Source organism: Puma concolor, chromosome D3, assembly GCF_028749965.1.
Source record: "Puma concolor isolate L17-30 chromosome D3, mPumCon1.1.hap2, whole genome shotgun sequence".
Taxonomy (NCBI): Eukaryota; Metazoa; Chordata; class Mammalia; order Carnivora; family Felidae; genus Puma; species Puma concolor.
In genome coordinates, this window is record NC_141678.1 from 47,055,337 (window position 1) to 47,071,327 (window position 15,991).

Consider the following 15,991-nt stretch of genomic DNA (forward strand, 5'->3'; position numbering starts at 1 on the left):
AACTAAATCAATTATATTTTAGTGAAGTTATTTATAAAGCCATCATAGCTAAAATCTAAAACAATAGTTAGGAATCTAAAGTCTAAAAAACACAGCTTTTAATTTACAAAGTAATAATTGTTTCTGAATATGTAATTTTTATATTGGATTTTTGACTTTATATTTTATTTTGACTTTCGGAGTATTTACAGTCAACTCTTGATAATTTGTAACTAATGGAGACTGAAGGCATAAAAAATTACTACTGAAAGGTAGATTAACATTAGAAAGATAAGTTCACATATGCATTCATAGAATCATAAAAGGCCAAGACCTGGAAACAACCAACACCTTCATTTGGGAAACAGAGACTCAGAGAAGTTAAACATACTATTCAAATTAACAACTGGTTAAGTGGCAGAGAGCAAGGATTCAAACTTAAGACAGTTTGATTCTAAAGTCCAAGTCTTCTGGGATTCATAAGAATTCTCATTATGTAGCCAAAATGAATTTATAGCCCCCAAATGTTACCTTTTTCTTTTCTTAAAAAATTAACCTACAGACCAGGCCTCCCCCATGAGTAGAAATTTTAAATAACCGTCTTAAATTTTCAAAATAGTCTTATCAAACATAATTCTGAATTGAATAATGAAAATTATCTAACATGAAGGATCAACATCTATGACAATGGGTTGAGTTAAAGAGTGGGTCTTATTTGTAGTTTGTTCCCCGTTTTTTTTTGTTTTTTTTTTTTTGTTCTTTTTTTTTACCTTTAGCCATGTCACAATCCTTAATCATTTTCAGAAAGTTGAAAATTTCCCTATCTAGTTTCTGTTGGCATTTTTGTGCTTTCTGGGAAAACAAAAACAAAAATAAAACTTATTAATACAGGATTTTTACAGTACATATGCTTTTAATATTTTATCAAAACTTTTAGTTCATATGTTGATATACCACAATTGAGATATTTTCATAAAGAGAGAAAAAGATGAGAGAAAATTTCCTTAGAAATTGAATACTGCATTTAATCACATACAGATTAGTAAGTCTTTCTAAATTTTAAATACATTCAACATTTGTCATGTAGACAATATACAATTGCATTAATCACGTCTAAGAACTCATACCATATACATCCGAGTTAGATTTCTGATTAATCCTTTTTGTGTACTTGATTAAGTTCATCCAGGAATTATAAAATGTATTACGAATACATTTTAAAAATTGTTTTTATTAAAAAAAAAATCTAGATGGTACTGAGCCTACTTGGGATTCTCTCTCTGTCCCTCTCCCACACTCATTCTCACTCTCTCTCTCAAATAAATAAAGTTAAAAAAAAAAAAAAAACCCAACAACCCACTAGCTGATTTTTGCTCAGCAATCTAAGTGCTCACAGCCTTCACATAAGCAGACCAATAAGGACATTTTCTTAGCAAGTCAAAGCTTATAAAAATAAGATAAAGTCAATTATAGAAAGCATCCTTCTTGCAATCTGAATTTTCTACATTTTTAGATCCTTAAAAGTAAAACATAAATATAGAATTTTATGACGTAAGTTCCATCCCATCTTAGTAAAGATTTGGAAATCCAAACTGAAAAATCAGATAAGTACATTTGTTATATTAACAATGTAATTTTGAAGTTAGTTTTTTTATAGTTTCCCTTTAAAGAGGAAGAAGAAGAAAATTATTGTCAAGTCACTTGGTTATGACAGTGAAAAATATTTATTGAGAACCTTGAGTTTCTTAATACTAGAATCACATTGTTATAGGTAGAGTAATACATTTAACCTTATGAATCTTCCCCTCTTTATACTCCTAATCCCAAATGGCTCATCACTAAACATTTTTACTCCCCCCAAATCAGTCCTTCATGACAAAGTGACATAGATAAACAGCCTTTTCTCCTTATAAAATTTTTAGTGCTTATGAAGCTCGCCTCACCCACAGCAGAATTATTCATGGTACCACATCAGTGACAGTGTTCTCACACACTGTGTGACCACAATGTTCTCTTTAAAATCTACATTACTCTGTTTTGAGAGCTCTAACATCAAAATATAATTTTTTTTTTTTTTGGAAGAGGGAAAATACCTACACTATGCAATTTAAAACACCATAGAAAGGGAAATGGTATGCTGGATTGTTTTTTCAGACATAGTCTATAAACACAAGTGGAGGGTTCAGGCATTGAAATATGCACTGCAACCAAATGTATCACTCATAATTTATTAACAGAAAGTTGTCATTTTTACTCTCTGCATATTTAATACCCCTGCCCACATGCAAGTCAATGCTACGGTTTTCACTTTTCCTTTCTATGGTCAAGGTCAGCTGGATGGATGCCTGAAAGTGATAGTTCCTCAGGTAATAAAGACAAGAATGGTCTCCATACCATCATCCTCTAATAGTTGAATCACGAATGTTCATCTTAACATATCTACCTGACAGTTACTAAAAAGAGCTTCGCTGATCAAGGATTTACTTGTTTTAAAAGGTACAGAATAGGTTAGCTGGAGAAGATTTGATCTACACATTCCGTTTTATAGTTATGAATAACATGTCTTCTGTTCTCAACAATTGGTGTGGTTTTAGTCGATACTAAAAGGAACAGGAGAATATCAATACAATAAAATGTACAGACATTCTCTAGTTTGCTGTAATTTCCCCTTAGCAGCTATGAGTTATGTTATGAAAATCTAAAAATCTATTTATGAAGATTAATGTATATGAGTTCTTTGCAGAGCCCAGCATGGTGTCCCATTGTTAACTTCTAGGACATTCACCTTATGTCATGCACTCTTTTTAGGTTTTAATTTTTCCTTTTAATTCTACATAAACAGGATCCCACTATGAGCAGTGACCTAGTACCTGAAGTATGACAGTATTTTGAACCCAAGTTACCTGGGCACAGAACTCAAGAACAGGATTGTATCCACAGCCACAGAGCCCAGGGCACAGGAGGCACCCACGTGAGCAGCTGGGCACATTCGCAACACAGGCCTCCTGCTCCTACCCAGATCCTGGCTGCCCACCCAGATCCTGGCTGCTGGTTTTGTGTAAATTGATGCTAAACCACTTTATTATCCCTGGCTTAGAAAAACAGCTCAAAAATGTATCAAGGGCTAGGGAGGACTGAATAGGATAGGGGAGAGGTCATTAATTCCAGCCTATTTGCTAGAGAGGATCCACATTTCGTTAAGAACAGAAGCAGACCACCTCTACTCAAGGAATTAAAAGGGACAAACTACTGATATACACAACATAGCTGAGTGAAAGGACAGGTACCTGTGAGCACAGACAGTGTGATTCCAATTGCATGAAATTCTAGAACAGGCAAAACTGATACCACCTAAAATGACAGAAAGATCAGTGGTTGCCTGAGATGCAAATGAAGGGCACTGCCTGGGAAGGGGCCCCAAGGAACTTCCTGAGGTGATAAAAATGTCCTCTCTCCCCTTCCCTCCCCCGTCTCTTGGTGGTTACAAAAGGTATATACATTTGTCAAAACATGTATATACGTGTCTTCACACTGAAGACGTAAAATGGATTTTATATGAAAATTATACCTTGATAATATTAAACTTTTTAAGTAGTATATTGTAGAACCTCAATGACATTCCTCTTTGCAGAAAACAGCCAGGACTGTGAGTCGTGTGCCCCAGTGCTCATCTCCGCTCATCTCGGAGGCTTCCTACCTCCAGCCCAATCCATCTCCCCTCTATGTAAGTCCATCCAGAGCACATTCATTCTTTGTACCTGCTCCGTCATCTGCTTAGTGTTATTTCACAACAGATATTTACACAAAATTTAAAAAATTAAAAGATAGAGAGAAAAAGGCAATTCTCTCTCACATACCTATCAGTCTATAGTCCCTGTTTTCCCCCTTTACCAGCCTCAAAGCAACCATCACTATTAATTTCTCAACTTGCCAGGGATGACCTAAGTCTACACAAATGTGTATATGTGTGTATATCCCTTTTTTTTCTCCCAATGTATAAAAGATACATCTTTTTATACCTTGCCCTTTTCACTTAACCATAAGTCTTAGATCAATATATATAAATCTGTCTCGTTCTTGTATAGAAAGTACCAGTCTTTATCAGCTCTGTGTTGATGCACATTCATCTTCCTGCATATTCACTTTAATTAGGCATCATTTATTCTTAAATCAGCAAAGTGTATCACTTTCTCACTTGATTAAATTTTAGCCTCCTCTGCTCGTTACTCCTTGTAACACTGAGTTATCTTACATCCTCAGATCCTACGGAACTGAGATATCATCAACGTAGGAGACCCCTGCTTTGCTTGTGCCACCCCAAATCTGAGAGCCTATCCCTGTTCTGTCCCACAGAACTTTCTACAATGATGGAAACATTCTATACTGTCCAAAGTGGTAGCCACATGTGACTACTGAGCACTTGAATTGGGTGGAGTTAAAATGAGGAGTTGAAATTTTAAAGTATGTAGAGCCACATGTGTCTTGTAGCTATCGTACTGCACAGTACATTTCTACACCAATACTGTGTTTGAATCTGTCTTCCCATTGTTAGATTTGAAATATTTTCAAAATTTTCATTAAGGCAACAACCATGAAGCCTGTATTTCTGTGATTTATCTTCTACTTTTCTCCCTGGAGACCTAACCTCAAGGCAGTGATGGAGAGAGAAAAGAAACTGTTTTCAATTTTTGGAGGCCCTCATTTTGGGTGGAGATAAACTGAGACCAAAAGAACATGTAACATGGTCACTTTTTCAAGGTGGACATTTTTTCCCCATAACTTCTTGTCCAAAACCATGTTGAGGAAATAAGGTTAGTTTTATGTCAATTCAGATAGTTTTAGAGTATTCTAGTCCTACAGTTCCTAGTTTTCTTTAGAAGTTTATAAACATCTAGAATAGATCTCATTTCACAAATAGGTCCCATAATATCCTTACAACTTAAGAATCCAATGATCAAAGGCATTCTGGAGCCAGTCTTACAATTCAACATACTTCACAGCTCATTTCAGATTTTAACCTATTTTTGGACCAAATTTCAGCAGTTGAGACAGAGTTAAGTCAAGATTCACAGAATTAGCATTCAAATTCCATTGGACAGAGACATGTTTATAACCTGCACAACCTCAAAGTGCTTACCACTTGCTGTAACTCTCACAAACTTTGGGTGCTATAAAATCTAGAAGGCAAAAACTTCATGGTTTTAAAGTTAACATAAGAGCACGATATTCTAGTGAGTAAAAAATAGTTGAAGTTGTAACATGAAAATTTGAAAACTATGCCAAAGAAGAAACACTTTTTCAAGGAAAAATTTTTTTAATGATATGCAAGTTAGTATGCTTTTATTTACCTGTAGCTTCCATTAAAAAGGTCTTAAAATTACCATAATCCTAGGAAAGATACTGGTATGCTTTGTAAGTCCTTCTGGGTTTTATCATTTACCTTATATTGAGGATAAATAGGAAAGGATTTCTTTTCACTTAGGGAATAAGGACTAAAAGTTAAAATATTTAGCACAGTTTTGTTTTTCATTTGTTTGACACAATTCTGGCCATAGATATTTAAACCTTCTTTCTTTACTCAAACAGTCTTAATGTTATTTAGATGCTCTGGTAGATGTTATTTTTGCAAAGTTCATGGATCTGAAAATTATGTTTATGGTTGCCACACTATACATTAGGCTTTAAAAAACCGAAGTAGCACTGGTAAAGCAAATGTCAATAAATTCTGGGGAATATCTTCAACAGAACATGGAAGAGCTCAAACTTCTTAATGTTCCATCATAAAATTAGAAATTGAAAAAGCCCAAATCTCTTTCCTAAGTTTATAGGTCCTTAAGTCAATAAAACTCCTTAGGTACAAGCAAACTTCATTAAAGTTGTTGATTTAGAAACATTCAAATCCTGCAATGATTTTTTTTTTTTTTAAAGGTTAAAGTTAGTAAGCAAACTGCTATGTTCTGACATAATGACTTGGATTGAAACTCCATCATCCTTTCATAGTATAATTCTTCCAAACCCAATTCCCCTTTAAAAGGCACAGCCAGAAAACTGATGCCCAGAAAAAAAAAATAGTTATTTCATTTCAATTACATATGCTGTTATTTCTCTATGGATAATACATTGACGTCACCTCACATGAAGGCCTCTCCATTCATTACTGATGCTTTACCTTACTTTTCATCAATGAAGTTACAGATTACAAGTGGTTTTAAATCCAACTACCAGTCAGGAAAAGTATCACTATGGTTGCATTATTTAAACTCTGAAATATGCAGTGAAATCATAAAGGGCAGCAAGTCAAGCATGCTCCCCCTACTGGCGGCAGTTTTCAAATAAACCGACAATCTGATTACAGCAATGTGAAAATTTTAATAAAAAAAAGATAACATAGAAGCACAGGCCTCTATATTTAGAGTATTATCTACAGAGACATTTGATAGTACCATCATAACAGACAACATAAATGGCAATAAAATGTTACCTGACAAACAGCAGTGCTATCTCCATTGTCCTCAGATAGCTTAATTTCAAAACTTCACATTTGACAAGAAAGTTCTTGGTGACAGAGTTAGCTCTAAAAGTCAGGTTAGGTTTTTCTATATACCTCTAAGGATTCCTTCAAGTCTACAGCGGAAGTTGCATCTTCCTCCTCATCATCAGTCAGTTGGTCCTGGGAACAGTAGTGAGTGCTGTACGCAGAATGATCTTCTATTGCTTCCAGCCAGTCCTGAAATAATCCAAGAATTGAAATAAAAGTGAAATGCATTTTTACTCAAAAGAGATAATATGACAATGATATAGAAAGCCTAAATTTACATGGAGAAAACAGCCTAAACCACACACACACACACACACACACACACACACAAAACCAACAACAAAATGATGATACCAGTCTCTTGTCCATGGCATTTCTAGATAAAAGTTTTTCTTAATAGTTTAAAAAATATCATCTATAAGTTTATATATTCAATGACATTAATACATTATAAAAGCTGAATAATGGGTGGACATTTTTTCACTTAAAAATTATAGATTCTCAACACTGTTGGATATGTTATTATATTACAAACTAATATATCCAGAAATAAAATTTTACTAACTTGCAGTTGAGTTATAAGCACAAGAAACTCAGATCACTGTAAGAGCCAACAACTGCCTGGATGCTTTAACTTTTAAATGTTTTTTTAAAAATCAGTGATTTCACAAAAAGAATATTTGCCCTAAAAATACCTTTGTTACTTCCTTGTTTCTCATAGCATTACTCAGGGTCATATTTTACCATTTTATGATATGTTGGGACAGTCAGGCTTTAGGTTGCTTAGGGTTCTTTGCAGGCACAGGTTAACCACTTTGGAAATGGGATCTTTCAACCCCTTATGTAGTTTACAAAAAAACACAACAGGTCTACGAATACTCCTTTGATCTGAAGGAATATGGAATCTCTATTAAGTAACTGCACTATGAATTTCTGTCACATCAATCCCAATTTTCTTGCTTGCTGCTGCTGTTCAATTTACCACAAAGGAAGGCTGAGCCTACACGGTAATAAATCAGAACGCCTAAGCTGAAGCCAGGTTTTGTCATTTGTAAGCTCTGTGACCTTGGGAAATGACTTCAATCTATGGTCTTCAGTTTTCGCACCTATAAATTGAGCAGACTACATCATTTAGGGTCTTTTTCCAAAACCAGTAAGGGTCCCTTACATTCGCAAAATCCAAACAATAAAGGAAATTATGAACAGAAGATACCTGCAGGGACATGTTGATAAAGAAATTAATTCATAACCCAAATTTCAAGATTCATCTTAATTGCCCCCATTAAAAAGGTACAGTCAAAAAGATTTTAGATGTTAATAATGAACCTGTCTTATATTCTTTATGCTTTTAAATGCTAAGTTTTATGAAATATAAGTGAATCCATAAAATTACCTCTCTTGACTGTTGAAGGCTATTCTTAGGAACCCTGAAGCCATGAATAGTGTCATCAAAGCATTTAATAAAGAAGAGGCAGCTATCAGTGGATTTTACCTTGGATATAAAGAAGTCAGTAAGACAACATCATTCATGAACATAAAATAGAACCTTAAAATTATCTAAATTATCTATCATCTATCTATATGTAACAGTATTAAAATGACTTAATTATACGCCACTGAAAATTTAAAATACCAACTGGAAAAACTGGGTAAAAAATGAATACATTGGGAATATCACACACATTGTAGCTTAGCTTGTCTGAATATATCTGGCTTTCATATTCTTACTCAAAGTAAATACTAACAGTCTATTAGGTATGTAGTTTTTTAGTTCTATCCTTTGTATTTAATAACTTAGCATGCACTTGGGCTGTAAAATCCTCTAAATACCACAGCTCCAATTTCTTACTCCTATCACTCTCCTGAACCTTTTGCCTGAGCTGAGTGTAGAAAATGTTTGAACTGTGTGTAAAAGAACTAGTACACATAAGATTCGTAAAGAAGGAAGAAAGGGAGAGAGGATAAAAAATAATTATGTCTTTAAGAATGGAAAAAGACAGACTTCTGCTACAAGACCCTATAAGAGGACCACACTCCTGGCAGGAAACAAATATAAAAGGCAACTGCCTAAAGGAACTGGAGAGTGGACAAAAGTTGACAGACTCTGATAGGGCATGCACATGCTCTCGGAGGAAAGGAAATAAGTAACTATGTAAGTAAGTTCCCATCCCCAAGATTTTTCAAATGGGACATAAAGTGCATAAGGTGGCACAAAACTACCATGGGCACAGGTGAAAAACCCACAGCCTTCCTGTCTTTGAGAATTAATAAAGGAAACCAGGGAGCCAGAAATACTAAAGAGAGTGAGGGAATCCTCAAAGGGAAAAAGAGAAGGCATCCCCAAACTCTGTCTTTTCACACATCTAATTGATGCTGAGAAAAGATTCAAAGCAGTCACTTAAATCCAACCTCTGTGAATGCAGACCAGAGCTGCCAGCCAAGAAACAAGAGTTTACAATCTAAACCCAGCCAAGAAAATGACCTGCTAAAACAATAGAAATAACATTTAACAGAGGAAAATAACAGAAGCCAGAATCCCCAGAACTTAACATTCATAGTATTAAGGATACAACACAAAATTACCTGATATGTGAAGAAGAAAGTGGAACACATTCTCAAAAGAAGTCTAATTAAAAGGCAAAATTTTCAGAATGGTTAACAGCGACCCACATATATACTATATATACAAGATAGAAAATAAAGATCTATAGGTTATAAGGAAATGGATAGAAAAAGAGATACTGTGCAAACAGCATAAGAAGGCCTGAGTGGTTATATTAATATTGGGCAAAAGTAAATATATCCCAGGAGATAAAGAAGACCACCATGTAATAATAAAAGGATCAATTAGTCAAGAAGACAACATGAATGCCACGTGAGCAATAACTGAGAAATGAACAGTTCCACAAGCACAGCTGGAGATTCTGGTATCCCTCCTCTCATCAATTGATACAATTAGCCAAAAATCAACAAAAACATAGATCTGAAAAACACCATCAACCACCATGACTGAATATTTATGACTCTACACCCAACCATAGCAAAACAGACATCATTTTCAAGTACATTTACTCAGATAATCCATACATAGAGCCATCAAACAAGTCTCAATTATGTTTGTAAGACAGAAATCACAGAAGATACATTCACTGAGCAAAATGGAATTATAAATTAGAAACAAAAAAAATCATAAAAACCCCAATTACTTGGAAATCAAATAACACACTAACATTCATTGGTTCAAAGAAAACAGAAATTAGAAAATATTTTGAACTAGATTATAATGAAAATATACCAAAATTAGCAGCAGGAAAGTAAAACAGTTGCAAAGGTGAGGGGATAGCTTTAAATGGCTGTATTAACAAAAAAGATAAGCCTTAATCAATAATCTAAGCTTTGACCTTGAGAAACTATTTAAAAAAGCAAATTAAACCCAAAGCACAGAGAAAACTTTTAAAAAGAATAACAAAAAGCAATAGAAAACAGAAGAACAATGGGAAAATTCAAGAAAATCAAGGACTAGTTCTCTGAAAAAAAATCAATAAAATTGATAAACTGCTAGCCAAATTAATCCAGGGAGGAAAAAAAAGACATAAATTACTAATATAAAAAAACAAAGGAGGGCACAACACTACCTATCATACAAACATTAAAAACACAATAAGGGAATATCACTAACAAGTTTGATAACCTAAGAAAATAAACACAATTTTTTAAAGGCAGAAATTACAAATACCAACCCAAGAAGAAATGGAAAATTTGAAACAGCCCTTTAGCAACTGAAGAAATCTGAAATTACAATCCTTCCCATTAAAAAATAAAAACAAAAATACAACCAAAAAAACCCCTTCTAGCCCATGAATTGTATCAATATCTAGGAAAGAAATAAACCTAATCCTACAAAAATTCTTCCAAAAAACTGAAAAGGAATATTTTCTAATTCATTATATGAGACCTATTATTTCTCATATTAGACCTGTATTTCTGATTCCAACACCACACAAAAATAGCACAAGAAAATATAAATCAAAATCTACCAGGAACACAGAAGCAAAAATCTTTAACAAAATATTAGCAAATAATTTATGAAAATGATTATATATCATGACCAACTGAAATTTATCCCAGCAGAAGACTGGTTTATTAAATATGAAAAGCATTTAATAAAATTCAACAGATTCTCATGATAAGGACTTTCAGTAAACTAGGAAATGAAAATAACTTCCTAAAGCAGATTAAGGGCATCTATGAAATTTACAGCTAATAACTCCATAATGAAAGGCTCAAAGCTTTGTACCTAATACAATAAACAAGAATGCTGGCTCTCATCAATTCTATTTAAAATTGTAACAGAGGTCCTATCCAGTACAATAAAGGATAAGAAAGGGCATACAGATTATAAAGAAATGTAACCATCCTTATTTGCAGATGACATGACTGTGCATGTAGGAGACCCTGAGGAATGTGCAAAAAAGCTACCAAAACTATTAAAACAAATTTATATATAATAGCAAAAAATAGAAAATGAAAATTTGAAGTCTATCATAAGCTTCAATAAACACTTAAGAATAAATAAACAATTATAAAACATTGTAAAAGGAAACCAAATCAGATTTCAATAGAGAACAGATGCAATGTTCATAGCTTGGAGGTCTTGATATTGCTTAATAGTCCTCTCCAAGAAAATCTGTAGCAATCCCAATCAAAATGACCATTCCCCAATACTGAAAATTGATTAAAGACCTACAACTTACTGAAAAGCATTTATTCAAGAAAAATCTACCGAATCTCTCAGTAAGAACAGTGAATGGTGATGGAGTTTTAGCCTGAATATGCTCCATTCCCCCTTGCTCCTAACTCTATGGTAAAACTGAACCATGATGGGGCAAGCTTTAAACACTGGGGCTGACTTTACTTAGAGGGCCTTGAAAATCCCAAGCCTAGGGATTTGTCAAAAACAACAGCAATCTTGGTGGCAAACAATCAGGAAAAGCCAACATCACAGTACATGAGGTCTAAATATATTGGGCCAAGCAACAAACTGGCAATGAGCCAGATACTTAAAAAGCTCTCAGAAAAATGTTCAAAAACTAAATTGTATTTAAAGAATTAGAAGAAAGTATAATGACAATAACTCATCAAATAGAAAATATCAATAAAAAGATGCAAGTTATGGAAAAGAACCAAATGGAAATTCTGGAATTGAAAATCACAAGAACTGAAATGAAAAATTCCCTCAACAGATAATCTGAGATGTAAGGGGGACCAAAAAAAAAAAAAAAAAAAAATCACTGTAGGGCATTATCACACATACCAATAGACAATTAGAGTCACAGAAGGAGAGAAAAAAGCTGAAAAAAGTATTTGAAAAAATAATGGTTGAAAATTTCCCAAATTCAATGAAAACATTATACATTCAAGAAACTCAATAAACTCCAGTAGGATAAATCCAGAGAGATCTATCCTTAGACACATCTTAGTCAAACTGTCAACAGCTCAAACCAGAAAATACTAAAGTACTCAGAGAAGAGACTCATCAAATACAGGGGGAAGCACAGTAAAATTAACAGCTGACTTTGCATGAAAAACAATGGAGGACAGGGACACCTGGGTGGTTAAGCATCCAACTTTGGCTCAGGTCATGATCTTACGGGTTCGGTTCATGGATTTGAGCCCCACACTGGGCTCTGTGCTGACAGCTCAGAGCCTGGAGAGCCTGCTTCAGATTCTCTCCTTCCCTGTCTCTCTTCCCCTCCCCCGCTTGCACTCTATGTCTCTCTCTCTCTCTCACAAAAATAAATAAACATAAAAAAAAAAAAAACCTGGGGCATCTGGGTGGCTCAGTCAGTTAAGCATCCGATTTCGACTCAGGTCATGATCTCTCATGGTTCGTTAGTTTGAGCTCCACATCGGGCTCTGTGCTAACAGCTCAAAGCCTGGAGAGCCTGCTTCAGATTCTGTGTCTCTGTCTTTCTCTCTCTGCCCCTCCCCTGCTCACGCTCTGTCTTTGTCTCTCAAAAATAAACATTGGAAAAAAATTAAAACAAAAACCAATGGAGGACAGAGGTAACGGGATGACATATTCAAAGTGCTGAAAGAAAATTCCTCTGTCTTGTGTAACTACTGTTCTAAAATGAAGGCAAAAAAAACTGAGACAATTCATTAGGTATACCTAACAAAAAAGAATAAAAACAAAAAAAGTTACTTAGGCTGAAAGAAAGAGACACCAAATAAGAAAAAAGAAAAAAAAAAACCTGGTGAAATTGCATAGGTAATTCTAAAATAGAGTATTTAGTTTCTCTTTTCTCATATAATTTAAAGCAATTTACACAATTGTAAAATTGTATGGTTGGGCTTGTAACATACTAATGTATGATATATGACACTAATAGCACAGAGGATAAAGGAAGGAATGGAGCTACAGTGGAGCAAGGAAATGACTTCTAAAAATAACCCATACATCCACTGAAAAAAATAAACACAACTAGAAGTGATAAAAATATGAGTTAGGGTAAGACTCTATAAATATATTTTTTCTCCTCTCTTTTAAAAAACACCAGAGATTAACATAAATCCCCACAAAAACTGATACACTAATGCTCACAGCACCATTATTCTTAAGACCCAAAAAGTGAAAACAACCCAGATGTTCCTTACTTGATGAATGGATAAATATGGTCTATCCATACAATGGAATATTATTTGGCCACAAAAGGACTGCAGTAATGATACATGCTATAATATGTATGAACCTTGAAAACATTACACTAAGCAAAAGAATCCAGAAACAAAATACCACATATTCTATGATTCCATTTATATGAAATGACTAGAATAGGCTATAGAGACAGGTAGTAATGGCTACGTAGGGAACTCGGAGGAGGTGGTACTGACAGGCACTCAGATATGATTATTAATGGATATGAAGTGGGTTTTTTTGTGGAATTAGGGAAATGTTCTAAACCTGACTGGTTATGGATGTACAAGTCTATGACCATACAAAACATTACTGAACCATTTTAAGTAGGTGAACCTTATACAATGTGAATTATAGTGCAATAAAAATATTTTAAAACAAAGAAACAGACATAAAATTGTATAAAGCAATAGATGTAACACTATATTGTTGAGTTTTTAAACATACAGAGTCATGATATATATAACAATAACACAAAGGAAGAAGGAAGGGGGTAGGAAGCGCAACTATATTAAAGTTCTCAGATTTTATGAAATAAAGTATGAATTGTGATAGATTAAGATGTATATTATAATAGCTAGAGCAACCACTAAGAAATAAATTTTTTTTTTTATATATGAAATTTATTGTCAAATTGGTTTCCATACAACACCCAGTGCTCATCCCAAAAGGTGCCCTCCTCAGTACCCATCACCCACCCTCTCCTCCCTGCCACCCCCCATCAACCCTTAGTTTGTTCTCAGTTCTCAACAGTCTCTTATGCTTTGGCTCTCTCCCACTCTAACCTCTTTTTTTTTTCTTCCCCTCCCCCATGGGTTTCTCTTAAGTTTCTCAGGATCCACATAAGAGTGAAACCATATGGTATCTGTCTTTCTCTGTATGGCTTATTTCACTTAGCATCACACTCTCCAGTTCCATCCACGTTGCTACAAAAGGCCATATTTCATTTTTTCTCATTGCCACGTAGTACTCCATTGTGTATATAAACCACAATTTCTTTATCCATTCATCAGTTGATGGACATTTAGGCTCTTTCCATAATTTGGCTATTGTTGAGAGTGCTGCTATGAACATTGGGGTACAAGTGCCCCTATGCATCAGTACTTCTGTGTCCCTTGGATAAATTCCTAGCAGTGCTATTGCTGGGTCATAGGGTAGGTCTATTTTTAATTTTCTGAGGAACCTCCACACTGCTTTCCAGAGCGGCTGCACCAATTTGCATTCCCACCAACAGTGCAAGAGGGTTCCCGTTTCTCCACATCCTCTCCAGCATCTATAGTCTCCTGATTTGTTCATTTTGGCCACTCTGACTGGCGTGAGGTGATACCTGAGTGTGGTTTTGATTTGTATTTCCCTGATAAGGAGCGACGCTGAACATCTTTTCATGTGCCTGTTGGCCATCCAGATGTCTTCTTTAGAGAAGTGTCTATTCATGTTTTCTGCCCATTTCTTCACTGGGTTATTTGCTTTTCGGGTGTGGAGTTTGGTGAGCTCTTTATAGATTTTGGATACTAGCCCTTTGTCCGATATGTCATTTGCAAATATCTTTTCCCATTCCGTTGGTTGCCTTTTAGTTTTGTTGGTTGTTTCCTTTGCTGTGCAGAAGCTTTTTATCTTCATAAGGTCCCAGTAATTCACTTTGGCTTTTAATTCCCTTGCCTTTGGGGATGTGTCGAGTAAGAGATTGCTACGGCTGAGGTCAGAGAGGTCTTTTCCTGCTTTCTCCTCTAAGGTTTTGATGGTTTCCTGTCTCACATTCAGGTCCTTTATCCATTTTGAGTTTATTTTTGTGACTGGTGTGAGAAAGGGGTCTAGTTTCAACCTTCTGCATGTTGCTGTCCAGTTCTCCCAGCACCATTTGTTAAAGAGACTGTCTTTTTTCCATTGGATGTTCTTTCCTGCTTTGTCAAAGATGAGTTGGCCATACGTTTGTGGGTCTAGTTCTGGGGTTTCTATTCTATTTCCATTGGTCTATGTGTCTGTTTTTCTGCCAATACCATGCTGTCTTGATGATGACAGCTTTGTAGTAGAGGCTAAAGTCTGGGATTGTGATGCCTCCTGCTTTGGTCTTCTTCTTCAAAATTACTTTGGCTATTCGGGGCCTTTTGTGGTTCCATATGAATTTTAGGATTGCTTGTTCTAGTTTCGAGAAGAATGCTGGTGCAATTTTGATTGGGATTGCATTGAATGTGTAGATAGCTTTGGGTAGTATTGACATTTTGATAATATTTATTCTTCCAATCCATGAGCAGGGAATGTCTTTCCATTTCTTTAAATCTTCTTCAATTACCTTCATAAGCTTTCTATAGTTTTCAGCATACAGATCCTTTACATCTTTGGTTAGATTGATTCCTAGGTATTTTATGCTTCTTGGTGCAATTGTGAATGGGATCAGTTTCTTGATTTGTCTTTCTGTTGCTTCATTGTTAGTGTATAAGAATGCAACTGATTTCTGTACATTGATTTTGTATCCTGCAACTTTGCTGAATTCATGTATCAGTTCTAGCAGACTTTTGGTGGAGTCTATCGGATTTTCCATGTATAATATCATGTCATCTGCAAAGAGCGAAAGCTTGACTTCATCTTTGCCAATTTTGACGCCTTTGATTTCCTTTTGTTGTCTGATTGCTGTTGCTAGAACTTCCAGCACTATGTTAAACAACAGCGGTGAGGGTGGGCATCCCTGTCGTGTTCCTGATCTCAGGGAAAAAGCTCTCAGTTTTTCCCCGTTGAGGATGATGTTAGCTGTGGGCTTTTCATAAATGGCTTTTATGATC

At 35.0% G+C, this 15,991-nt stretch overlaps 2 protein-coding genes across 8 annotated transcripts in view; one reads left to right on the plus strand and one right to left on the minus strand.

Moving 5' to 3' along the window:
* Window positions 1-15,991, minus strand: part of OSBPL1A (oxysterol binding protein like 1A) — a 277,900-nt gene that overhangs the window by 148,017 nt on the left and 113,892 nt on the right. For 3 of the 4 annotated variants that reach the window (XM_086682632.1, XM_025931211.2, XM_086682633.1), the window contains 3 exons: window positions 7,911-8,009; window positions 6,584-6,706; window positions 750-831 (listed from right to left, as the gene is read on the minus strand). In XM_086682632.1, coding sequence (XP_086538758.1) covers window positions 750-831; window positions 6,584-6,706; window positions 7,911-8,009 — 304 coding nt within the window. The remainder of the gene's footprint in view (window positions 1-749; window positions 832-6,583; window positions 6,707-7,910; window positions 8,010-15,991) is intronic. The other variant, XM_086682634.1, reaches the window with a different exon arrangement.
* Window positions 1-15,991, plus strand: part of LOC147575550 (uncharacterized) — an 80,443-nt gene that overhangs the window by 15,156 nt on the left and 49,296 nt on the right. The gene's annotated exons all lie outside the window — the stretch shown is intronic.